The following is a 27687-nucleotide window of genomic DNA, read 5'->3' on the forward strand; positions in this document are numbered from 1 at the left end:
AACCCTCCAACACCACCACCTACGGTCTCCTCCCATAAAGCCAATTGTGTACCCAATTGGCAAGCTCACCCTGAATCCAATGTGATCTAACTTTACTAATTAGTCTATTCTGTGGAACCTTATCAAGGCTTTACTAAAGTCCAAGTAAACAACATCTACTACTCTACGTCCATTAATTTTTTTTGGTTACTTTATTAAAATAATGAAGTATAATAGACATGATTTTCCTTGCACCAAAACCATGCTGACTATCCCTAATCAATCCTTGCCTCTCCAAATGCATGTAAATCCAATCTTTCAGAATCACCTCCAATAACTTACCACTACTGATGTCAGACTCACAGGACTATAGTTTCCAAGTTTCTCCTCACAGCCTTTCTTAAGCAATGGCATGACATTAACCACCCTCCAGTCCTCCAGTACCTCACCTGTGTTTATAGATGATACAAATATTTTTGCTAGGGGCCCTGCAATTTCCTCCCTAACTTCCCACAACATCCTGGGATACACTTGATCAGGTCCTGGAGATTTGTCAACCATTATGTTTTCTAAGACCTCCAGCATTTACTCTTCTGTAATAAGAACTGTTTCCAAAACATCGAAATTTATTTCCCTGAGTTCTGTAGCTTCCATTTCTTTCTCAACAGTAAACACTGATGCAAAACATTCATTTAATATCTCTCCCATCTCTTAAGGTTCAACCCAAGGACAACCTCATTGTTCTTTAAAGGATCCTGCTCTCTCTCTAGTTGTTCTCTTGGTCTTAATGTATTTGGAAAATGTTTTTGGATTATCTTTCACCTTATCTGCCAAGGCTATATCATATGCCCTCTTTGCCTTCCTGATTTCCCTCTTAAGAATGCCCCTACATTCTTTATACTCTTCAAGGTATTCAGTTGATCCCAGTTGTCTGTATCTAATATATGATTCTTTTTTATTCTTGACTAGAACCTCAATATCTTTGTTCATCCATTTTTTACCAGCCATGCCTTTCACTCTAACAGCCCCTGAACTCTCATTATCACACTTTTGAAGGCCTCCCACTTGTCAGTCAGCCCTTTACCTAGGAACAGTCTACTCTAGTCAACTTTTGAAAGTTCTCGTTTCATACCCTTAAAATTTGTCTTGCTCCAATTAAGAACTTAAACTTTTATGGAAGACTTATCCTTTTCCATAACTATTTTAAGAGTAAAAGTATTATGATCACTAGTTCCAAAGCATTCCCCTATTGTGTCAATCAAATTGTGAAATAGTAGGCGCAGCACTATGGTAATGGAAGGCTGATAAATCAGTCATGCCGCACTAATCTAATAATGATAACCTTCAGGCTTACATCATACAGTGTATGAACGAGCAAGCATACTTTTTTCTGACACTCCAGATGTCTTTAAAAAGTGTTTTAAAGTGTGTGACTTTTAAATGCCTTTAAAGCTTGGCAGTTGCTTTTGACACTTAATGAATACTCTGACAGTTCCTTTTGATACTTCTGACAGTTATTTTTGAGATTTTTTTTGACACTTTGACAATTAATTTTGATAGGTCTATTAACTGTTTGCATCTGTGCACTTTTATATGCATTCATTTCTACTTTTACCAATCACAAAGGGCACCTTACCTCTCCTAAATGACACTGACCTGCCCCAGTAGTGTCCCAGGACGTAAGGCTACCTTTGCTCTCCAAAATGATAAAATAAAAGAAAGAAATGGGGATGTTAGAGATCTGAAATAAAAACAGAAATTGCTGGTGAAATTCAGCAGGTCTGACAGCAACTGTGGATGGAAAGCAGAGCTAACATTTTGGTTCCAGTAGCTCTTCATCATAACTGATAGCAGCAAGGAAAACTTGGTATTTATGCTGAAGATGAGGTTGGGGGTTTGGGGGAGATATGTGCAGATAGGTAGAGTTGGAGCCCAAACAGAGAGATATGAAAAAGGTAGGCAAACAACATTGATAATAGGCCAGGACAGAAGAGAAGCTGAATAAGTGATCTTGAGAGTAGGAGAGAATGGGTAGGCTGTGCTAAAAGCAACCCATGTCATAACAAGACCGGGTTTGGTGTTGGGTGAAAAACGTGGAAGGATGGAATCAAGCTGTAAAGTTAGTGAACTCAATGTTGAGTCCTCGAGGCTGCAGGATCCTTAAGCGGAAAATAAAGTGCTGCTCTTTGAGCTTGTGCTGAGGCTCGCTGGAACATTGCAGCAGGTCTGCAAAATAAATATTGGCATTTAAGGGAGATATGCATGGAAAGTTTTTTACACAGAGGGTGGTGGGTGCCTGGAACGCGCTGCCAGTGGAGGTAATAGAGGCAGGCACAATAGCGTCATTTAAGATGTATCTAGACAGATACATGAATGGGCAGGGAGCAGACTGATACAGATCCTTGGAAAATAGGCGACAGGTTTAGATAGAGGATCTGGATCGGTGCAGGCTTGGAGGGCCGAAGGGCCTGTTCCTGTGCTGTAATTTTCTTTGTTCTTTGTTCTTTAACAGTGATGTGTTGAAGTGGCAGACAACTGAAAGGTTTGGGGTCATTTTCAGCATACATACCATTTTTTGCCAACTGCTAACAGTTCTGATGAAGAGTCATGGGACTTGAAATGTTAACTCTGCTTTGCCTTCAAAATAGTACCCCTCATCTCCAACAATTCTGTAAAGTTCAGTCTTACTCCTGTCAGGTCTAATCTATGCATATTGTGTTTCAGACACAACATTGAATCACCAAAATCACACACTAGTGGAAGCAGCTGCTGGTTTACATGGGTAGCTGCTGCCACAAAAGGCACATGTGTGAAGTACGACCCACTCCCGATCCCATCCCTACAAAAATCGTGGGTATCATGTTCAGACGTGGGACTTGCAGCTTTTGGCTCTCTCTACCATTTCTGCAATGATTGTCTCTCCATCATTTGTATTGTATTTTATTTGTACCCTATTAGACTTGCACATTCTAAGTAATAAGTGGCCTCCCAATTACTCTTACTGAAATCTATTGCCTCCATTTATATGTGTTCAACTTATTTGTCCATTCTGCAAGTTTGTTTATGCCATTCTTTTGTTTGTTGCAATTCTTCTCAGGATTAACTCTCCCCCTAATTTGTTGTCACCTGCAAATTTAGAAATGCTGTTTTGATTCCAAAGTCCCAATTATTGATGTAATAATGAACAACGCTGATCCTCGTGGAACACCATTTCCCACTTTCTGCCTTTCTGAATAATTACCCTTTACTCCCATTCTGCTTTCTGCTTTGAAACCAACCAGCAATCCGTTACATCTTTATTTCCTGACTTTCCATTGTCTCTGACCTTGTTCAATAGTTTATTAATGGGACACCTATCTAAGGACTTTTGAATATCTAGATAAATTACATCTACTTGACCAATCTCTACAAATAAGGTTGATCAAGCAAGATTTCCCCTTTTAAATCTACACTGACTGTTCATTATTATTTTATTTTTTATTTCTAGCTGTCCCTATATTCTCTCATTTATTGAGGACTCTGATATTTTTCCTATCATTGACATTAAACTAACTGATTTCTAAATCCCTGTATATGTTATGATGTTCCATTCCCCTCTTCTCAATATGTTGGAAATATGTTGGCTATCTGCCAGCCCCCTTTTCCCTAGCAAATTATTAAATATGAGTTGTAATGCCTCTGTTATCTTTTTCCTAGGTTATGTTAAATATGTGGAATCAGTCCATCCACACCAGGGGTTTTATCTTCTTTGGGTTTGCTATTCAATACATCCCCATTTTTATTTTATGTGTATTTAATACATTATTCATCTCATCACTTAATGTCAACCTTTTCTATTGCTATGGTAAATACCAAGGCAAAATATTTTTTAATGTTTCTGCTTTCATACCAGGGGTATTATCCTGTCTATCTCTTAATCATGCTATTCCCATTACAGCGTTCCATTTTTAAGTAATGTACCAGTAAAATGTTTCATGGTGTTCAATGCTCCTTGATAATTTAATTTTATAATTCTTCTTTGCCTTCCTAATTGTGTTTTTAACTTCTCTCCCAATCTCTAAATGTTCACTTATGTCCTTCTCCCTTAATGGATGATTCTTTCCAAACTATCAGTTGTTCCATTAGGTCTTTATTAATCCATACAGTCCCAATTGCATTTAATTTGTTCTTTCTTTTAATGGAATATATTTTTCCAGCACCCTGTGTTTCCCATTGTTGTTTGACATTGTTTGCCAACATTGTTGTTCATTTTACTCTCCTCAGTTCTATTTTCAGCACCTCAAAATCAGCTTTTCCCCATCTTTTAATTTGGTTCTTGTCATATATATGTCCTTCTCCATCATTTTAAAGCAAAATATATTATGTTCACTGTTGCCTAAGTGTCTACAGTATTACTGTTTATGGGGAGAAAAATAATTTAATGGTGAAAAGGTGAATGTGGCTTAAGGGAAGAGGGCGAGAGAAAGAACTCCCAACGATATGCGTCGTTTCATAACCTCACGATGTCCCAAAGCACTTTGCAGACAATGAGATACTTATGAAGTATAATTGCTGTTGTATTGTTGAGAATCAGAGCAGGTAATTTGTGCAGAGCAAGGTTTAAACCAACACCAGTGAGAAAGCCATCACATAATCTGCTTTAGTAATGTGGGCTGAGGGTCAATATTGGCCAGGATACTGAACAAGAGAAAACAATTCTGCATTTCTTTGTAAAATTTGTTTGAAAACATTTTTGAAAAAAATAAAGTTTTCTTTGAAAACAATGTTGAATCTTTTATATTGAATTTAGGGGTCCAATCCTTACTCCCAATCCTAATTCAGGGGTGCTATGCTCACAGTGATGCATCAGATCAGATCAACGCAGCATTTTAACTCCTTCTTATCAACCATTACATCTACAGGCATCTTGCCTTTCATGAGTTTCATTTATTGTAACCATCCTCTATCTATCTATTTTCAAAGATTGTTTCTTGGCTTTGATTTGTGCTCAGATGTCCATGTCACTTGACTTCAGTGTAAATCAGAAACGCCAACTGCGTCCTCTTTGGGCACGTCAAAGTGCGGTGGGGGATTTTAGTTCCAAGGAGGAGGTCAAGGCACAAACTCAGAGTTCTGACTGGAATGCCGGGATTCGCCCTGCGCCAGCTCGACCTGCCATACCAACAATGAGCGAGAAGGGGCAGAAAGCGACATTGCGGACCCAGAGAAGTGTTCCTTGTGAGTAACAATTGTTATTGCATTATTGACCTTTTCACTTGCACTTGAGCAATACTGGTAATAGCAAGTTACGCAACCCAGAACTAGGTTATCAGCAATGGTAATTGAAAGAAAAGAAAGCTCTTGTATTTATATAAGAGAATAAGAAATAGTAGGCCATTCAGCTTCTCAAGTGTGCCCCAAATTCCTAGAAGATCATGGCTCATCTGCCTCAGGCCTCAACTCCTCTTTCATACCAGCTCCTCATAGTCCTCAATTGCTTGATTTTTCAAAAATCTGTCTACGTCCTTTATAAATATTTTCAATGATCTAGCATCCACATCTTTCTGTGGTAGAGAATTTAAGGCATTCACTATCCTGTGAAGGAAGAAATTCCTTTGCATTTCAGTTTTAAATGTTTAAATCTTAAGTGTCTCCTTATTCTGCAACTGTGTCCCCTTAATTGAAAGTCTCCCATTAGTGGAAACATCTTAAGATCTGCCCTTTCGAGCCCCTTAGGACTCTAGTATGTTTTAATAAGATTCTAAATTCTTCTAAACAGGAATGAATAAAGGCTGAACCTATTTAGCCATTCTTAATAAGTCAACTCCTTTATTCCAGGAATCGGCCTGGTGAATCCCTTCTGAATTGGCCCAAGACCAGTATATCCTTTCTTAAATGGACTCCAGGTGCAGCCTCACCAAACTCTGTACAGTTGTAACAAGACTTGCCTAAAATTAAACTCCAACACCTAGCAATAATGCGCAAAATATAATTTGCCTTGCTGCACTTGCATGCTAACTAATTTGTGTTTCACACACAAGGACACCCAGATCCCTCTGTGCTGCACTGCTTTGGAATTTCTCTTTGTTAAGTAATAGCTGATTCTTCCTACCAAAGTACATAACCTCACACTTACCTCAATTAAACTCCCATCTGCAAAACTTTTGTCCACTCACTCAACTTCTTTATATTGCCTTGAAGATTGAGGTCCTAGGACTAATCCTTATAGCACTCCACCAGTTACATCTTTTCAATCTGAAATAGACCCATCAATCCCAACTCTCTTTCTTCAATCATCAGTCCATTGCAATACATTATCCCCAATACAGTTAGCTCCTATCTTGTACTATGACATTTTTTGTGGCAATTATCAAGTGCCTTCTGGAAATCAAAACATGCTACATCTATAAGTTCCCCTTTATCATCACTACTTGTTATGTCCTCAAATAACTCTAGCAAATTTGTAAAACATGATGTCCTTTTCACAAAACCATGTTGACTCTGATTGCATTAAGCTTTTCCAAATATCCTGAAATTTCCTTCTAAATAACCAGCTCTAGTGTTTTCCCAATAACAGATATTAAGCTAACTGGCTGATAGTTCCTTGCTTTCTATCTCCCTCCCTTATTGAACAAGGGTGTCACATTAGCCATTTTCCAATCCACTGGACTTCTCCTGGAATCCATTGAGCTCAGGAATATTTTAATCAATGCCTCCACTATCTCTACAGCTACTTATTTTACAACTCTAGAATGCAGGCCATCAGATCCTAGTGGCTTATATTTCTTCAGTTCTAATAGTTTGTCAAATACCTAGTCCCTCATGATAGAGACTGTTACAAGATCTTTCCTCCCATTAGCACCTTGCTCATCTGATATCTTTGCATATAGTGTCCTTCACCATAAAGACTGATGCACAATATTGGTTTACATTATCTGCCATTTACCTGTTCCCCATTATCTATGGTCCAGTCACATCCTCCGAGAATTCCACAATCGTTTTAACTAGTCTTTTTTTACATATGTAGAAACTCTTGCTGTTTGTTTTTATATTTCTTGCCAGTTCAATTTCATCTCAATTTTCTTGCTTTTTAATAGCTTTTTAGTCATCTTCACGGGAAGTATTTCCAATTCCCTGGCCTACCACTAGTTTACACTGCTTTGGAAATGTGTGTACTGTGCATTGCCTTGGGAATAAATGGAAATGCTGAATTTGTTGATAATCAGCTGGAAATGACCCCTTATTCACTACTTGTTCAATATAAAATTGTATAGATATGAATAAACACATGCATGTCTTAAGTTTTGTCTGAGTTCGAGGCCATGAAGCAATTGTTACTGTACTGGGGAAATGTGCTTCTTTTCTGATGAGGTCAGTGTTAGTATGACAGTAGTATTATTCTTGCTACAAGGTAATGGATTATACAGTCACTCACTTTAAGCTTTGAAGAGGACAAGAGTAATGCGCTCCAGAAAATAGCAAATAACTGTCTTGCTGTGTACTCTACTCTTGCTTTTCCTCCAGCATGCCCACTCTTTGAGAGTCAGCCGTGGCAAATCCCAGCATCAAACAGAGACTCTGATGAAGCAGAATGAGAGGAGAAACCAGCTGGAGCAGAGACAGTAAACCCATCAATGGATCGAGTCAGTTGACACAGAATGGTGAGAAGTTGGTGAACTACACTGAAGGAACACTGAAGGATTGATGTGTTACGACCTCCTTTGATCATAACATGAACTGCAGCACTTTGAAACTCCTGGTTTCATTTTAGTGAAAGTAAAAAACAAATATAAGAACGAAAGACCATATGTCTATGAAATGTTAAATTCAATTTGCTTGCTTCTCTTGCCCCATCTAATGTTGAACTTTGCACATCATCAGATATGTTAGGACAGGGTGCAAAGATAAAAAGACAGGGACTAGAGGGGGGAAATGAAGCCTAATGCAACTGCCTTAACTGGGGGTTTTAGGCAGAGTTAGCTGAGGCCTGAAATCCTCAGGTGGGGAAACTGAGAGGAATGAAATGGCCACAGTAATTTTTTTTTCAACATTGAAGTCTACAATTACTTCCTTCCAGCCACAGAGACCATGTCTTTACACAACATCCAAAGAAGCACAGATTGTGCTGGACTTTTAAAAGTTATCTTAGCTCTACCCTCTGACTGGTATGTTGTGATATAATGGCCAATGGACCAGAGTGAAGGACAAATGATAAAAGTGAGGAAAAATAAATGTGACCCCCCCCATACCCCTCCTCAAACCCCTACTTTCCCCGTCTTCCTCACCACATTGCTAGTAAAAATATTCTTAAAAAGTTCATTTTTAGGATGTGAGCACCCCTGGCAAGCTGCATTTACTGCCCAGCTCTACTTACTGCAATTGAGGGACTTTGAAAAGCCACTAGTTAATTAAGAGTCAAATATTTTGTTGTGGAACTGCAGTTACAGAAAGACTGTATCAGGTAAAGATTGCAGGCTTCCTTCCCTGAAGGACATTAATGAACCAGCTGGCAATCTAGCAGCTTCATTTTTCGCTTTTCACTTCACTTTTTAAAAAAATGTGTTCAAATGCACACAAAACACTGACTGGACTTTAATTTGCATTTTTAAGATTATTATTCCAGTAATTTAATTCAACCATAGCTTGTTAGGATTTATTTTAAATGCTGGAAATTACAGCAGGTCATGCAGCATCCACGGAGAGAGAGAGCAAGCTAACGTTTTGATTCTAGATGACTCTTCATCAGACTTCATCAGTCATCTAGATTTGAAACGTTGGCTTGCTCTCTCTCCATGGATGCTGCCTGACCTGATGTGATTTCCAGCATTTTTGTTTTCAATACAGATTCCAGCATCTGTGGTAATTCGCTGCTAAGATTTATTTATGTACACCTGCATCCCAGGCTGCCATCCAGAGCCATGAGCAATGTTGTTCACCTGTCCATCACTTGAAGAATACTTACTGATCATTGCTTGAGATCACTAATTACCAGCAGTTTGGATAAAGTACCAGCATTTTGTACTGCTGACTAAAGCTCTTCAGTTAGGAGTTACTGGCCACTGGAAGATTAAACGGATTTTGTTCCATGATTATAAAACAAAATGGGAGAGCCTTTACCCGAATTATACCGACACTGTAAAAAAAAGTGAGGAGTATGAACTATGCACGAGGTTGAGTTAACTATGAAAAGACAGGTGAGTGGTCAGTACTTACTGGAAATTTGGATGAAACCTATCAATAACAGCAATTTTCAAATAAATAATATCAAAATGCAGCATCAAGTCATCGAGTGCCAGATTATGTTGACTCAGTAATAGAAACAGCCCAGACACTGATTCATGAGCAGGGAATAAAAGAACCTTTCACAATCTCAGGCCATCCCAAGACACTTTATAGCCATGAAGTCATAAAATATGGAAAATGCTGCAGCCATTGTGTGTATAGCAAGGTTCCTTATAAGAATGTGATAACCATCAGGTGATCTGATTTTTTTTCCCTGATGATCTTGGATTTTGGAATAAATGTTGGTCAAAATAACAAGGATAAAGTCCCCTGCTCTTCAAATAGTGTAATGGATCTTTTTACATCCATCTCAGAGGGGAGATTGAGCCTTGTTTTTAAAATTTCATCTGAAAGATAGCACCTTTGACATTGCAACAATGCCTCAGTGCTGTTATTCTAAATATATTCATATTTGATATTTTTAAATGTTCAACCAACTTCACTTTGTCAAAACTGTTTAAAATTACTTTATTAAAACTAATTTAGATAATTTTTAGAAAGTTTTACATTTTAGTTTAACTCTATAATTTGAAAGTTGAAAGATTTGTAATCTCAGTTTAATGGTATCCTACACATCATTTAATTTTATTTGGTTCTGTTAGGGTGGAGTGCTATGCAAATATAATCAAAGAAGAAAATGTTTAACTATGGAGGAATGCATGTATATTATAATTGAAAGAAAAAACACTCAAAAATGCTGTTTCCTTTAATGCTTGCCTTCTAGATTTGTTAACCGTTCAAATGGCATTGGATGCAGGTACATGTGCTTCGAAAGAGTTCAACTCAAACCCGAATGACCCTCATGAAAAGTGTATAAAACTAGAATATTAGGAATGTATGCAAATACCAAGATATCAGGTGTATCTTTAATATTCTGTATATTGAGATGTTAGGACTGATTTATTGTAAGTACTAGGATCAAGAGCGTCTGTAAACAGGGAGATATTGAGAGGGTCTTTATTGTAAATGCTAAGATATTGGAACTGCTTAAATGGTAAATAGTATGAAATTAGGCATGTTTTTATTACCTAAACATGAAGATATTGGAAGATGATGAATTTCATCATTTCATTATGATGAAACCCAAAGTTCTCCTGGCCTTCCTCCCATTTTATACTTCCCACAACTTTTAACTTATCCAAACTTCTGCTGTCTACACCCTAACTCACAACATGTCTAATTCATTCATCCCCTGTGTTCACTAACTAACTTTTTCCATCAATACTTCAATTTAAAAATTCTCACCCTCACATTAGGATCTCTCCATGGTCTTGACCATCTTCTTTCTATAAAAACTCTTTAAAAATTAGCCATGTACCTCACTGTGAAATTGGTTCCACCAATTCTGCCCTCATGAATTTCCTCCTTTCGCCCCATCATCAGCCATCTCGGCAGTAAACTCTAGAATTCTGAACCCCTCCATCTCTCTCCTTTTAATACACTCCTTAAAACTCACCTTATTAATCAAGTTTCTCATTATCCCTTCTATTTTTTGGTGAGAATTTGTGCTTAATTATACTCTTAAGTGTCTTACTTCAGCCATAGGATAAACTACTTTGATATATTTGTCACTGAAAAACATCTATGAATTGAGCAATGCATCAGGAGGTATATGGGAGCTTTGAAATCTTTGTCAACAAACAAATAGAGAAACGGAGAGATGCACTTAAGCAGCTCTGTCAGAGAGAGGACTTAATAGATCTGGAGCATGCTTCCATTCTGAATCAAAATTGGTAAAAACGGCTGAAAGTGTAGGGAAAAATTAATGGACAGGAACGAATCTGGAAAAACCATTATCTTCCTGCAACACAGGGTAAATAAAGAATAAACTAATTTATTCATAGATTCCTATGTACAGTTTATAATGCTGCAATTTGGTGGTCAAATATACAAACAACATTACAAACATTTTGCTGTTTTGACAATGAAACTAGGTTCTCTTTATTGGTCATGCTCAGTGGTATGGAACTGCATGGAAGCAAGCTGGCTGAAGCAAGAACCAATCTATTTTAATCAAATCCAAAAATACAATTTTCTGTAGGCTGGCTATAGAACTGAAAACAGAAAAAGCAGTTTTATAAATGGTATCACTGGTTACAATGCATGCAGAAGCTAAACTGAATACAAGTAATATCAATTAAAAGAGAAGTCAGCCTGAACTATGTAATGTGCCTATTCATTTGAAGTGGGTGGGATGGGTGAGGTGGGATGGGGGGAAGGCTCATCTGAAACATTTCAAGAGCGAGAAAATGAACTAGTTCTGTTTAGGTATATTTAGAAGGCAATTAAGTTAATGACATTAAAATGCAGAAAGTGTGTCTTTACCAGACAGACCGACTACAGGTTTCAAGTAAACGAGCAGATGGCTCAAATTTAGAATATTAGATAGATGGCAGCCATTACAGCACACTAATATAAACAAAGACTTCAATTTCCTACAAATTTGTAACCATCACCTGATCTTCTCAATCTTTTCTAGGGCCAAATTGTTGCCACTATTAGTTCTATTAGTAATTATAGAACACCAAAGTTATTTAAATTAAGAACAAACATAGAATTGCTGGAGAAACTCAGCAGGTCAGAGTTAAATTTCAAGTCCAGTGACTCTTTATCAGAACTCTTCCACAGACCTGCAGAGTTTCTCCAGCAATTTCTGTGTTTGTTTCTGATCTCCAGCATCTGCTCTTCTCTGTTTTATTTAAATTAGGTTTGCTATGAAAGTTAACTATGGAAGGGGAAGAGCAGTAGGACTTTGTACAATAATGAGTGGGATCAAGACAACCTACAAATCCATTGGGTGCTTCTGTTTCTCAGCATATATATTTTAAAATATATTGGTAAAATAACTTGTTACCGACAAAAAAGAGTGGCAGATACTGTCATTTTCATGAGACTTGAGGCAGGTAATGAGTCATCATTAAATACGACTGCTGCTCTTACAATTTATTGTATAGGTAAAAAGAATGAAGCTTTGATTGACTGATTGTAAAGTCAGTAAAGGCAACAAACGAAAAGTCTCTTCAATAAGTAAATTTTACGTGAAAATGTTATAGGGTAAATGGAGAATGGTGGTGGGGAACAAGGGTTCAATCAATTTGTTGCTGTAACTTAGGGGCAATTGATGAAATATACCTTTAACAGAACCATTATTCAGCCAATCTTTTGTAAAGTTATGCTGGAAAATCAGAAAACATTAGAAATTTTACCCCATGTAATCACCTTTACTCACAGAGCAGGTAATTTACAGCATAATGTAATAGTGATACTTTTGTCATTGACGTTCAATGTGAAAGTGTTCAAATACCATCATTAAAATTTAAAATTATATTTTAAAAATCTCCTGATCCAAAAACTTACAGCAATTGGAAATGAAAAGTAGAATTGAATGAAGGCTTGAGTGAACACTACAAAGTCAGAAGGCCTTGCATAACTTTACCCTGTTTAGTTCGACCTATAATGCATTGTGATCATTTTTGTATTCTGGTGTTCACAGCCTTATCATAGAATCCCTACAGTGCAGAAGCAGTCTGCACCAAACCTTCGAAGAACGACCCATCCAGATTGACAATGAGGAGCTTTTATTTTCCACACCAACTTGTAATGCTCTGGAATAAACTGCCTGAAAGGATCCAACAATAACTTCCAAAAGACAACTGAATAAATACCTGAAGGGGGAGAAACTACAGGACTTTGGAGAACTGGAAGATGAGTGGGATTAATTGAGTAGTTTTAGCAGTGAAGTTTCTTATATCACAGTGTGCCTGCCCAATTGAACACCCTGTATATTTGCAATGTAACAATGTCGAACATCCAACAGGTCATTTTTTAGTGGTGGAATCTTTCTAGATTAGACAGATTCAACAGTGATAGTCACTTTATGCACTTTTATCCACCTACCTAGTCCAATATCTCACTTGACACTTTTCACAGACTTCTTTAAATCATTGTGGAACTGTACAAAATCGAAACATTAATTTTTTTCTTTGAGCAAGTGAGCCATTAGAGAGTATTGTGTTCAGCAGTCGTATCTGTACATTTATCTCTGAGTTAGGTGTTTCAACTATCACAGAATAATTATGACATGAGCTAATGTTAAGGCTGACTCCTCTATAATTTAGACTAGGCATCAGCTCTACTCAGTCCCACAATCTCAAATTTACACAGCCAAGTTGCTTGGTAAACTGTCCTACTCAGTAGAACGTGTTGTCAGTCCTAGGTACTGCCTCAGAAATTTGCTATATCTCTTCTGATTGGTCTGTCTGTTCAAATTGCTCCAGTTCCTAACTGATTTTCTGACTCCCATGAAGCCTCCATATCTTTTCTGGAAACTTCTGTTGCCCTCTGCAACTTCTCTGATATGATGTTTCCTCTCTGTCTCTTGTTGACTGTTGTCCATCTCAAATATGGTCTCAGCCCCATCATCATAGACGTGCTTCACACTGCCATTGGGCCACATGGTCTTCATGGTTTGAAGAAAGCCCCAAGTGTTTGCCGAGTTGATTCTACTATTGCTTCCAGCATTACCAAAAGACAGGCTTCTGGTTTGAGATGTACTTACACCTACAGGTGATGCTGAGGCAATTTTTCTGCATTCTTCCCAAACGACAGAGGATATAACTTTCCCTTTGCACTGTAGAATACAGACCTAAAACAACAGGACAAGTTACTCAGTGATTGAATGTACCTCCGATTCCTTTAAATTAATAATTTGATTATATCAATCTACAAGTTTTTGCATTCTTATATAGGGATGGGTGTAGACCATTATCAAATTAGATCATGACCTTACCCTGAATTCACGCCTTTGCTTTATATCCTTCACCACCCCCCGTTTTACCCAACAATAATCGAACAACAAAACAGAAAATGCAGCATAAACTCAGCAGGTCTGGCAGCATTTGTGGAGATACAAAGGATTACCATTTCAAATCCTATTACAACTTCTTCAGATAGGAAATATCCTAGCAGTATTAATCTTGAAAGATCTAATTGATCCTAGCATCTGGTGCCTTTTGGGAAAGATTTCCAGATTTGCATTAACCATTGTTTGAAGAAGTGCTTTCTAATTTCACTTATGAACAGTTTAACCCAACATTAAAATTGTTTCCTTGCTCTGGATTCCCCAAATAGAGGGAATGGTTTCCTCAGTGTGCCCTATTGAATAATTTTATAATTTAAACCCCAAAATCAGATAAACCCCTTAACAATCAAAATTCAAGGGCATCTAAATCAAGTTTTTATAATCTATTATAATTTAGTCCTGGAAGTTTAGTATGATTCCAGTAAATATGAAACCCAAGGAGCGGCATTCTCAACTGAATAGTTCTTCAGATGAGGACAATCAAAGCTTTGTACAGATCACATATAGTTCTGGTGTTTGTTGTGACCATGGAGCTCATTACTAATTACATGATAGTGAACAGTTCCAGAAATGACACTGATGCAACTGATCATACTCCCACTAAATCAATCCATCGACTGTCTGAAGGAGTCAAGTGCCACACTTTTCATCCTGAACCTAAAGTCCTGTAATTCGGTCCTGCACTCCCACCTTCCCGCCAGTGGTTGGTGCTAGTGTACTTTGTACAGCCCATACTTGTTAACGTATTCTGAAAGGCTTACTCTATGGCAGCTGTGTGCTTTGTCTGTTAATGAAATTTCTCTGTCCACCATGAGTCCCTATGTATCTTCCCTTTACACCTCGTTGGTCTGTATCAAGCTCAAAGAAAACAATTTCCCCTTATCTAATCTCACTAACCTTACAATTCGTTACACAATGGATTACAGATCAGATAATACCGTGAGAGACAACCAGTGACAAAACTCAGTAAATACAGATTAAAATAGGCATGCAAGACGGACACAAAGACTCACCAGTACATTGAAGTGTTGACGCTGATAGAAGAGTTTGTGACAGGTGAGGCACTCAGCCACACAATCTCCCTGTGAACAAGGAACCAAATAAAAGAGCAGTACTAGAGATAGGAGACAGGTCTTCATATTGATTCAAATAGGATGGGCTGAAAAAGAAAAAAGTATGTTAAACATTCAGCTGAAATATCGGTTTCATTTAGTTGCTCTTCAGACATATTAATAACATAGTATATAACTGAAATTCAATGAGGTCTCTTGTGGTGCAATGGTAGTTGCCCTACTTCTGGGCCAGAAGGCCTGGATACAGGTCCTATCTGGTCCGGAGGTGTGTAGTAACATCTGTGAATAAATTGATTAGAAAATATCAATAACTGAAATTCAGACGTGATCTTGTGGCACAGTGGTAGTGTCCCTACCTCTGGGCCAGAATACCTAAATTCAAGTTCGACCTGCTCTAGAGGTGTGTCATATCATGTCTGAATAGGTTGATTTAAAATATCTATCACTGAAACACAGATTTCGAATAAATAAAACACTGAACTAATATATAAACGGCAAGTACTGGAGAAATTCAACATGTCTGCCAGCATCCATGAAAAGGAAAAACAGAGTTAATGTTTTGAGTTCAATATGACACTTCTTCAGAAGTCTCAATTATAGCATATATGGAACAACTAAAATACTAACCCCTCTAAAACTAACAGATCCAGAATAATTAAAACACAGCTTTCAATAAGTGACTGCAACAGAACAGTCCATGTCACCTTCCAATTTTTCTGATCCGAATCTGTCATAATCATTCTTCTTATGCTTGTCCATTTTCCCCTGAAATGCAAAAATATATACCAAACACTCCTTGAGTCAGAGTTCTACATTTTAGCACTGTTTAGGTGAAGACATTTCTTCTGAACTCTCTATCAATTTCTTGGTGACAATCTTACGTTGCTACCTCTAGTTCTGTTCTCCACCCTAACAAAACTTTTCATAATATTAAAGACATTTAATAGATCGTCCCTCAGAATGTTTTTCAAGAGAAAAGCAACCCACATTGTCAATTCTTTCCTGCTATGCACTTATACTTTTCTAGTATCATTCTTGTAAATCTTCTCTGCACCCTCTCCAAGGCCTCTATACGCTTTCTTTAATTTAATAATTAGAACTGTACGCAGTATTCTGACTCACAGTTTCACAACAATAAAGAGCCTCTCCATTATGGTAAAAATGGCAGAGTGGCTGAAACTCTTTAGTCCTGCACCCAAACATGGCACTTGTGCATTTCGTGCATAATCATTCTATGGAGGCAACTGACTGTTTAAATCACCAGCTGCCTATGGAAGTGGGATTTTGTTAGCCATTGAAAATGAAACCCAAAGTATAAAGTTTAGATCTAGTGAGAGCTGATCTGAACTTTGTGCATTTATTTGGATAGCCACCGTGTCCCTTGGAATCTGATGCCAAGATGCCTTTGGAGGAGGTCTGGCATGCTTAAGAATTGCTTAAAGTGGTCATAAATGTGCATAAATTCACTAACTGCCAAAACCCGTTAGAAGCACCTGTCAAAACTATCATAGAACCCTTGTAGTGCAGAAAGAGGCCATTCAGCCCATCGTGTCTGCACTAACCCTCTGAAGAGTAACCCCCATCACCACAACCCAGCACTTACCATGGCTAATCCACTTAGTCTGTACATCACTGGACACTATAGGCAATTTAGTATAGCTAGTCCACCTAACCTGCATATCTTTGGACTGTGGGAGGAAACCAGAGGAAATCCACACAAACAAAGGGAGATCATGCAAATTCCATACAGACAGTTATCCAAGGCTGGAATCAAACCCAGGTCCCTGGCATTGTGAAACAGCAGTGCTAATCACTATGCCACCATACCGCCCCAGACCTGTCAGAAGAGTGGTGGCAGGGTAATAGGCTGGCAGTAATTTGACAAAGATGCTATAATATTATACAGTGGTGTTGCGCCAGGCCATGCCTTCCACACAGTCCACCTCAGCAGCAGCTTCCATTCTCATCTGCAGTTACCTCCCAAGTTTCGAATAACTTCCATACTTTTGAAATCCAACCCTCCAAAAATAAAGCCGAGTGCTCGTTTTTGTGTTTTTGTTTAAATGGCTTTGCAAACCTGTGGCTAAGCTTTTAAACGATTGATGCGTTTGTACTTCAAAATCCCTTTGTTCCTCTATCCCAAGTAGATTTACACCTTCCAAGTAATTAGTGACCTCCCCTTCTTTGTGACAATATATACTGTGACATATTTATGTGTTGAACTTCGTTTGCATATTATTTGCCCTTTCCGCAAGTCTATTAATGTCTTGCTGTAATTTGTTGCAGCGTTTTGCAGTATGAAGCAATAAAATATTGAACTTTCTGTAACTAACAGACATAGAATGAATTAAGCTTCCAGCTTTCTGAGACTGGCAGACACAAAGCAAATACACACTGATCCTTCAAGAACTGAAAGATATGGAACAAATAAAACACCCATTTGCAACACACAAATCACTGAATTTCCTGTAACCGAATCACTGAATTAGAACACATAATATATTGACATTTATACAATTTAAATAGATTAAATTAATAAAACATTGTGCATTTAACATCTGAAACACATACAGAACAAATAAAACACTGCACTTTCTACAAATGTATTTGTACGTAGTTAGGATCACCAGGTTAGGAAAGTGGACAAATGCATGAATAAGTTATGTGGGAAAGAAGAAATGTATTTTTGGACTCTGGGACAGGTAGAAAGAGTAAGTTTGTCTGTCACAAGTACTTTTAAATAGTAAATATCTGGAGAATTTAGGTGGAAAGTTAAATAATGTCAAAAATAAAAGGAAGAAAGTAACAGACAGAAATTGTGTATTAGGCACTACAAATTAAAGGAAATCCAAAAGATGTAAAAAAACACGGCAGGTAAAAGAAATAAGGAATTTATGAGTAAAATATGAGAGTAGGAGGACTAGTTATGATGTGTCACATAGGTAAATTTTCTTTGTATAAATGCAGAAATGAGAAGATAAATAGAACAACCTGCAGATGCAAACTTAACTTGAATCATAGACATAGTGGCCATTACTGAGACATGAGCTGCAAGGTGGTCAGTACTGGGAACTAAATGTTCTAGTTTATATAATCTTCAGTAAAATTAGGGAAAGTGTCAGTTGGGGAGGAGCAGCTTTAAAGATTAGGAATGAAATTGTTTCGATGATAAGAGTTTATAATGAGAGGAAAGAACAGATTTCAAATATACAATTAAGAAATAGAAATGGATTTAATATTATAGTGAGATCTGTGGGACCTTCACCCAATAGCACCAGTGATGTGGTAGTGGAACAAGTGGAATTTGAACCACATCTCCATGTTCAGAGATAGGAACATTTTCATTGCACCTCAACAGGCCCCTTTGTTCCTCAGGGTCTTTTCTAGATTCAGCTGTCTACAGCTGCTTCATCAATGTCTTTCCTTCCACTTGCCACCACACCCCCAACACTCCCATCATAAGGTCAGAAAGGGGATGTTCACTGATTATTGCACAATGTTCAGTACCTTTCATGACTCTTCAGATGCTGAAGCAATCCATGTTCAAATGATATTGTCCAACAAAACGTACTGCCAACCTGGACAACTAGGCTTGGGCTGATAGCTGACAAGTAATATTCACAAGTGGCAGACAAATACCATATCCAACTTGGGAGAATCTGATCATTGATATCGAATGGCATTCCCATTGCTGAATTCCCTCATTATCAACATCTTAGAAAATTGAACTAGACATTTAAGTACAGAAGTTACAAAAGCAGGTCAAAATGTAGGAATCCTGCAGTGAGTAACTAACCTTCAGACTCCCTAAAATCTGTCCACCATCTGAAAGTCACTAGTGAGGAGTGTGATGAAATACTGTCCATTTGTCTGGATAAGTTGGATGAGCTCCAACACTATGCAAGAAGCCTGACACTGTCCAGGTCATTTATAAACATCAGAGCCTCAAACGTCCATTCCTTCCATCACTGATGCGCATTTGCAGCAGTATGTACCATCTGCAAAATGAATTTCAGAATGTCTCCAAGACTCCTTTGCCAGCACCTTCCTAAACTGTAACCACAACCATCTAGAAGTACAAGGGCAGCAGATACTAATGACTACCAGCACCTGCAAGTTCCCCTCCAAGTCACTCACCTCCGTGACTTGGAAACATATCATTGTTCCTTTGGTGTTGCTGAGTCAAAATCCTGGAATTCCTTCCCTAACAGCATTTTGTTTGTCCCTACACCAGGTGGCCTATAGCATTCAAGAAGACAGCTCACCTGTATCTTCTCAAGGGCCATCAGAGATGGGAAATAAATGCTGGTTCTGCCAGTGGAGCCCACATGTAATGAATGAAAAAAGAAAACTGGACACTTTAGTCCATGGGTAAAACAAATTGAAGATCAGTGTAATGTTCAAAAAATAATTTAACGTGATATAAAATCAATTGAAATAGTAAATTGTGATAGTAAGAACTACATAAAGGAAATGTGAAAAGAAGCTTGAAATGAGTATTGAAATTGCACTGTGCTTTTGGTGAAAAGCCATCTATCTTATCTTGAGATGATGGACCTTTTAAAAACTAGGATCCAATTTCCGATTTTAAAAAAAAAGTTCCAATTATCCTATGACCAGGTTGCCTGAGAGATACATAACAGAAAACAATTGTGAAAAATAGGTGGATTTTTTTCTACAGCAAGTTGGAGAGAAGAAAACATCTCAGCACACTTTCACTAAAATTTTGAGTATTGGCTAAAAAATTAGTTCTAACTTTTATTAACTGAAGGAGTTTGCTAACAATGAGTTGAATTTCTGGTGCAGGTAAACTGAGGAGAGAGAGACACACAAGTTTATATACAAAACCTTAGCATGCTTGAAGGAGATTTGATGAGCCAATTTATTGTAAATAAATAGAAGGCTCAAAAAAATCTCAACAAATATACAAATCATTGACACAGTACCCAGAACAAGTGGTTTATATTCCAGGTTTTAATAAGATCTGACTTGATGATTTTAGGGTGTAAGTCTGATGAAGATAGAAGGAAAGTGGAGTTAAGTTGTTAAATTTAGAATTGTCATAGAATCTTAGAGTCATACAGCATGGAAACAGACCCTTCAGTTCAACTAGTCCACACTGACCATGTTCCCAAACTAAACTAGTCTCACCTGTCTGTGTTTGGCCCATGTCCCTCCAAACCTTTCCTATTCATGTACTTATTCAAATGTCTTTTAAATGTTGCAACTGTACCTGCATCCACCACTTCCTCTGGCAGCTCATTCCACCCACTAACTGCTCTCTGTGTAAAAAAGTTGCCCCTCGCGTCCTTTTTAAATCTTTCTCCTCTCACCTTAAAAATTTGCCCTCTAGTTTTGAACTCCCCTACTATAGGGTCCCTCATGATTTTATAAACTTATATAACGTCCTACACTCCTAAAAACCTCCTATGCTCAAGTGAAAAATGTCCCAGCCTTTCCAGCCTATTTTTATAACTCAAACTCTCCATTCCCAGCAATGTCCTGGTAAATCTTTGCTGAACCCTCTCCAGTTTAATAATATCCTTCCTATAACAAGGCACACAGTGCTTCAGAAGAGGCCTCACTAACATTCTGTACACCGCAAATTAACATTCCAACTCCTATACTTAAAGATCTGAGCAATGAAAGCAGGCGTGCTAAATGTCTTCTTAACCATCCTGTCAATGTATGATGCAAATTTTTAAGAACTGGGTACTTGAACCCCTAGGTCTTCTTGTTTTACAACTCTACCCAGGGCCCTACCATTAATTGTATAAGTCCTTCCCTTGTTTGTATTACCAAAATGCAATACTTCTCATTTATTCAAATTAAAATCCATCTGCCACCCTCAGCCCATTGACACAATTGATCAAGATTTCTTTGTAATATTAGATAACCTTCTTCAGTGTCTTCAATACCACCAATTTTGGTGTCATTTGCAAACTTACTAACCATGCCTCCTATATTCTCATCCAAATCATTTATATAAATGACAAACAAAAGAGGACCACATACCAATCCTTGTGGGACACCAGTGGTCACAGGCGTCCAGTCCGAGAAACAATCCTCCACCACCACCCTCTGTCTTCTACCGTCAAGCCAATTTTGTATCCAATTGGCAAACTCACCCTGAATCCTGATCTAACTTTACTAATTTGTCTAATATGCAGAACCTTATCAAAGGCTTTACTAATGTCCAAGTAAAAAATATCTACCACTCTGCCTTGATCTATCTTCTTAGTTATTTCCTCAAAAATGCTCAGTCAAATTTGTGAGACATGATTTTCCTTGCACAAAACCATGCTGACAATCCCTAATCATTCCTTGCCTCTCCAAATGCATGTAAATCCTATCTTTCAGGATCACCTCCAACAACTTACTCACCACCGATATTTACAGGTCCCAGGCTTCCCCTTACAGCTTTTCTTAAATAAAGGCTCAATATTAGCCACCCTCCAGGCCTCCAACACCTCACCCATGGTTATAGATGAAAACAATATTTCTGCTAGGGACCCCATAACTTTTTGCCTAAATTCCGACAACGTCCTGGGGTACACTTGATCAGGTCCAAGAGATTTAGCCAACTTTATGTTTTCTAAGCACTTCCTCTGTAAACTGTTTCAAAACATTTGTATTTATTTCCTTGAGTTCTCTAGCCTCCACTTCTTTCTTCACAGTAAACACTGGCACAAGATATTCATTTAATATCTCTCCCATCTCCTGAGGGTCAATACAAAGACGATCTCATTGATCTTTAAGGAGCCCTACTTTCTCTCTAGTTGCTCTTTTGCTCTTAATGTATTTGTAGAAATCTTTGGATTATCCTTAACTTTATCTGCCAAGGCTTTCATATATCCCTTCCTGATTTCCCTCTTAAGAATGCCCTTACATTCTTTATACTCTTCAAGAGATTCAGTTGATCCCAGTTATTTACATTTAATACCTTTATTGTGTTCATTGTATTTTTATAATGTTTAGAAGTAATGTACTATTTAAGATAGAATGTAGTTATTAAATGATATTTGTGTAGCAAAATTCTTTTGGTTAAAAATAATTAACTATGTGATTTTGTTCAGAGCTCTTCTTTCTAAAAGGTAAGAGCTAAAAGAAAGTGGTCACTACTGAGATCACAACATTAAAATTCATGAAAAATATTTTTCAATTTAAACTAGGAAAAAAAGAGGGTTAACATGAGCAATGTGGTCTCTTTGACAACTGATAATGGTGCTATTTGCATTGAAAGTGAGGAAATGGCAGACGTGCTGTATAATTACTTTGTGCTAGTATTTTCAGTAAAGGAAGAGGCCAACATGCCTGACAAAATTAGCATAAACAAAATGCTTTAAGGAGGAAAATAATGGCACTAAAAGACCAGATGGTCTCTTTTAGAGAGTTCTAAAGAAAATAGGGAAAAACATTGCAGGTGCTTGAACCACAATCTTTCAAAGTTCTCCTGATTTGGGAATGGCTCTTTTAGATTCAAAAGTGTTAATGTTATTCCACTATTTAAGATGGATTACAGAGGGAAACTGGGAATTACAATATGCCTAATATCTGTTGTCTGGAAATTGCCACAGTTTATGATTAAGAAAGGAAGGACTGAACACTTTAAAATTTTTCAGCTGATCAGGAAAAGTTGGCACGGATTTGTAAAAGGTGGATCATGCTGATGGGTCTGATTGAATTTTTCAAAGAAGACCCTAAAGTAATGGATGGGAGGAGCATTTATGAATTTTATTTATATGAATTTTAAGAAGATATTTAATCAATTCCATAATAAGAGACTGGTCCAAAGTTGAAGATTATGGAATTGAAGGCATATTATTGACCTAGTTAAGAAATTGGCTGAGAGATAGAAGATAGTGGAGGGGGGAGTAAAGAAACGGGCATATGCACTATTTGTAGAATGTAACTAATGATGTCTTTCAAGGATATGCGTTGGGCCCTTCAACTATTCATAATATCTATTAACTACATGATGATGGGATGGAAAGCCACATATCTAAGTTTGTCAAAACACAAAGATAGAGTCCACTGTAAGTAATGAAGGTGACAATATAAAATTACAAAGTGATGTGGATCAATTAAGTATCATGGGCAAACTGTGACTGATGGCTATAGGTAAATGTGAGATCTCCTGTTTATACCTAAAAATGTTAGAACAGGCACATTCTGAATGGTGAAAAGTGACAAACAGAAATGGTCCAAAGCAACCATGGAGAGGGGGGATACCTCCTTTGGGTGTCCTCTCAGATCACTGTTGTCATGCAGGGAAATGTAACAGCCATGTTGTGCTCAGCATGATTTCACCAATAGCAATGAAATCAATGAGCAGATAATCAATTTTTAATTATGTTGGTTGAGAGATAAATGTTCGTAGGAAGAACTCCTCTGCTGATCTTCCAATAGTATCATGGGATCTTTTGCATTTTGGTGAACAGAGATATAAGGGCCCTGGTTCAATGTCTCATCTGAAAAAATGGCACAGAATTAGCTAATAAAATGCTGTACTGTAATCATTATTGTGCTTCTTTGGTATTTAGAATATAAAAGTAAACAAATGTGGAAATTAATCCAGAAGAAACTGAGTTGCATTAAAAAATTTGTACTTAAACCAATAAGTTCCAGACTTGGACCCAGTTCTCAAAATTCTGTCCCACATGGACTGTTATTTTATACATTGAATGACTGTTGGGCTCAATCCATTTATTTCCCCAATGATCTTTATTATTCAACTAGCTGCAAACCATTTCATCTTTTGGAGATCACATTAGAACTGATGCCAAATTTCCTGCTTTGTTGTAAATATCACAAAGATAGAGAGTCTGCAGGAAGGTCACTGTCCCAAGCACTGCCAGCACTACATTACTAAGAGGTTATCACTGTAAACTGACTGCCATATCATAATCGTAAATGTGTTTTCATCCTTTGTATAAGGCAGTTATGAAGGTCATTTCCAATAAGGCTGTTGGTGGAAAGCCAGACGAACAGAGCAGGAGTTCATTTTCAGCAGTGCATAGTCTTTCAAATTGTTATTAGTTGATGTTTAGTGGGAGTTTGTTTAAATGATTGCTATAGTGGGATTAATAATCTTATCCTTCAGGCCCATTCTACATGCCCAGTGTACCAACCGTTTTCATGTGGCACTAGATTTATTTTTGTAAACATATTTGTTTACAGCCTCTATCCCTATATCTCAATTTCTGCCCTTACCAAATATAACTCTATCCAGCTTTGTCTTAAAAGTCCCAGTTGACTCAGCTCACACTGTTGATGTTATCGACCAGACCTCCACAATAGAAAACAGAAAATGATGAAATTAACTTGCATTTGCTCCACATCTCTCGTTGCCCTAGGCTAACAAAAGCTTATCCAGCTTTAGCCTTGAAAACTCCAACCCATTCCCAGCATCAACAGACATTTTTCATGGGGGAGATGGTGAAAAAGTTTAAGATTTCTATTATTTTCTGTGTGGTAAAATGCTTCAGAATTTCACTCTGGAAAGGCCTTACTCAAGTTATAATATTGTGTCTTCTAGATTCCCAACCAGAGAAAATATTGTACTCCATATATCATTTAAAATAACTGAATAGATTTCATCTCATCTTTCTAAACTCCACAGAATACAAACCAGGGAATGCAGCCTATATTCAAAATTATCATCAGTAACATCCACAGACTCATTGTTAACTGTGACACCTGCCCAAACAAAATAACCAGTAAGTCAACAACATTGTATTTAGTGTAGCATTGCAAAGAAACTTAAAACATACTATTCGGTTGAAATAACAATTCAATGAATGAGGGTTGGAAGAGGAGAGAATATTTCTAAATCTGAAGCTCTGGTACTCTATCTGAATGTCTGGTCTTTATTCTTGACCCCGTCTACATCTTTCAAATTGCTGTTTCCAATAGAAGCCTTGTCGAAGAGAGCTGACGGGATGTAAAAGTGCAACAGCAAGGTGTAGCCTCGTGGTAAAAGCAAATGGTACTTTTTCAACGTGAGCTTTCTACCAACGCCTGCACCTCTTTTATTGTTCATATCTCGTCTATTTATCCAATTTCGATTCTTTAGCCTTCACCGTTCTGGTCTATTTTTCACACCTCTGCTGTATTTCTTGCCTACCTCTCCCTCTCTCTGCCCACTGCTGTTATCTACATTTGGCAGTTTCCTGGGACGGGACACTGACCCTCAGGTGAGAGCTGTCCACGACAGTGCAGTATGCACAATGGGGGACATGAGAGGGAGCTGGACCGTGGGACCAGGGTGTTTGCACAACCAGATACAGACAACTCGGTAAATACACACACACACACAAACTGAACTCAGAACCAGATTGCACACCCTCTGATCCACGCCCCCGCCTCTCCATTTCTGTTTGTACCTTCTTTGTTATCTCTTTAAACGTTATTCTGCTGTTTCCCTGCGATTTAATTGGGAACTCTGTGGGCTCCCGGTTCCAGTGGCTCATACCAACCCCCACTCCTTGCCCTCATTGAGGGAACTCTCCCCAGCCCTCCCGGACTATAGGGAAGTGAAGGGTTAGACAGGGGCGAACCGAGCTGGGAAATGCGGCTCTATCACCTCCCTCTCAGCAACTCTACAAGGATTGAAGGAGACAGAGAGGGGCAGGGACCTGGGGAAAAGCGGGGGCTCGGGCGGAGGGTAAGTGTTAAACGGACAAGTTAAAGGTTGCGGGAGGGGGTAGGAGTGGATAAATGAGAGGGATTAAACGAAATAGGAGTTCTGCGGGATAGGAAACGTGGCGAGTTCTCCACTATGAGAAAGGAGGAAGAGAAAAAGTTTCCATTAGGAAGAATATCGGTTAAAAAAAACCAATAGAGACGAGAGTTGGTTCAAAGGATGGAGGCAGTGAGAGTGGGAGCAGAAACTGCGAGGAACTGGTAGATGCAGGGAGCCCAGACTCTCACTCAGAAACAGCAACAAAGTTTAAACCGAACACCTGATCTTTATCGGGAATGAGAGGGAGACTTGAGTAAATTTCCTACCTGAGAATGTCCGCCAGTGACTGGGTAACTGCTGTTGCGAACTCTTCCTTCTCTCTCTCTCTCTCTCTCACACACACAGCAAGATTCGTCTCCTCAATCCTAAAGCAGGGTTTCACACTGTCCTTGTGCTTAACTCCCCTCTTCTGATATACCCTGACTGGACAGACAAACCAGACAGTCAGCAAGCGAGAGCACACCCCTTCCAGGAAGAGATGCATTTGTATAAGCAGCTTCCCGGAACCCCTCACATTGGCTCAGATGACTGACACATCCTCACTCCCTGAGTCACACAGGCACTGTCTCCCGACACTTACCTGTCACTATTCCCCGATATGACCCTGACTGTCAGTCAGTAAAACTCGCCCAACAGTCACTAACCCCGACAGTCATTCCGTCAGAGTCACTGACCCCTGTCCTAGCCCACAGTCACTGATTATCACTAATAATTCCCAACAGTCACTTTGTCACTACCCATCCATCCAAAGTCATTTAGTTAACTACCAACAATTACTGACTGACCCCAACACTCACTCAGTTACTGACTCAGACAATGACTTAGTCACTAAGTCAGGGAAACTGACAGTCACTCAGTTAGTAACTTCCAACAGTTACAAGCATGTCATCAGGTTACTAACAGGTTACTCAGATTGCTAACACATCACTCTAACATAAACCTTCAATAGTTACCCATTCACTAAATCCTAGCAATAACACATTGCTCACTCCCTGATCTCGTGACAGTCACTCTGTCACTAACCCCTGTCACTCCATTACACACCCCAGTCACATGGGTCACTAACCTGTTGCTCTGTCAATAAATCCAAATGGTCACCCGGGTCACTAACCTGTCACTCTGTCACACTGCCCAGTCACTCAGTTACTAACCTGTCACTCCATCACTAACCCAGACAGGCACTCGGGTCACTAACCTGTCACTCTGTCACATTGCCCAGTCACTCAGTTACTAACCTGTCACTCCATCACTAACCCAGACAGGCACTCGGGTCACTAACTTGTCACTCTGTCACATTGCCCAGTCACTCAGTTACTAACCTGTCACCCAGGCTCACAGCGCAGACAGGCACCCGGGTCACTGTCCTGTCGCTCTGTCAATAACCCAAGATAGTCACTCAGTCACTCGTTCACTGAGCTGTCACTCTAACACATCTCCAAGTGATTATCTGGGATCTTTGAAATATAGGAAAAGGAATAGATCATTTCACCCTTAAGCATGTTCTCATAGTCAGTGAGATCATGGCTGAATTAGGACTAAAATTGTTACATCTGCCTTAGCACAATACAGCTTAATCTCTTTGGCTAACAAAACCTCAAACTCAGATTTAAAAATTACAACAAATTTATTATCAATTGCCATCTTGTGAAAGAGAGTTCCAAATTTCAACCATGATTTGTGTGTAGAAGTTTTTTCTAATTTCACTCCTGAAATATCTTTAATGTTTGACTCTGCCCCTTAGTCCTAAACATCCCAACCAGCAGAAAGAG

At 38.4% G+C, this 27687-nt stretch overlaps 2 protein-coding genes across 3 annotated transcripts in view; one reads left to right on the plus strand and one right to left on the minus strand.

Annotated features, from left to right (window-relative positions):
* fbxo16 (F-box protein 16) overlaps positions 1 to 8658 on the plus strand; it is a 50279-nt gene extending 41621 nt beyond the window's left edge. For both annotated transcript variants that reach the window (XM_048597261.1, XM_048597262.1), the window contains 2 exons: positions 4971 to 5196; positions 7483 to 8658. In XM_048597261.1, coding sequence (XP_048453218.1) covers positions 4971 to 5196; positions 7483 to 7553 — 297 coding nt within the window. In that variant the 3' untranslated portion in view covers positions 7554 to 8658. The remainder of the gene's footprint in view (positions 1 to 4970; positions 5197 to 7482) is intronic.
* A 4583-nt stretch (positions 8659 to 13241) lies between these two features.
* On the minus strand, positions 13242 to 26307 carry pnocb (prepronociceptin b). The gene is made up of 3 exons (XM_020510396.2): positions 26185 to 26307; positions 15115 to 15260; positions 13242 to 13885 (listed from the first exon to the last, which is right to left on the minus strand). The coding sequence occupies exons 2-3, from the start codon at positions 15238 to 15240 to the stop codon at positions 13427 to 13429; spliced, it is 585 nt and encodes a 194-aa protein (XP_020365985.1). The 5' UTR covers positions 15241 to 15260; positions 26185 to 26307; the 3' UTR covers positions 13242 to 13426.
* Between the last annotated feature and the right edge of the window lie 1380 nt (positions 26308 to 27687).

This window comes from Rhincodon typus, chromosome 5, assembly GCF_021869965.1.
Source record: "Rhincodon typus isolate 14 chromosome 5, sRhiTyp1.1, whole genome shotgun sequence".
Classification (NCBI taxonomy): Eukaryota; Metazoa; Chordata; class Chondrichthyes; order Orectolobiformes; family Rhincodontidae; genus Rhincodon; species Rhincodon typus.

Bases quoted from the DNA above. Each gene is read 5' to 3' on its own strand.
- pnocb (XM_020510396.2), bottom strand. From the start codon at position 15,240: ATGAAGACCTGTCTCCTATCTCTAGTACTGCTCTTTTATTTGGTTCCT. The intron at 13,886-15,114 runs GTGAGTCTTTGT...CTGTTGTTTTAG, and splicing joins GTCAACACTTCAATGTACTG to GTCTGTATTCTACAGTGCAA.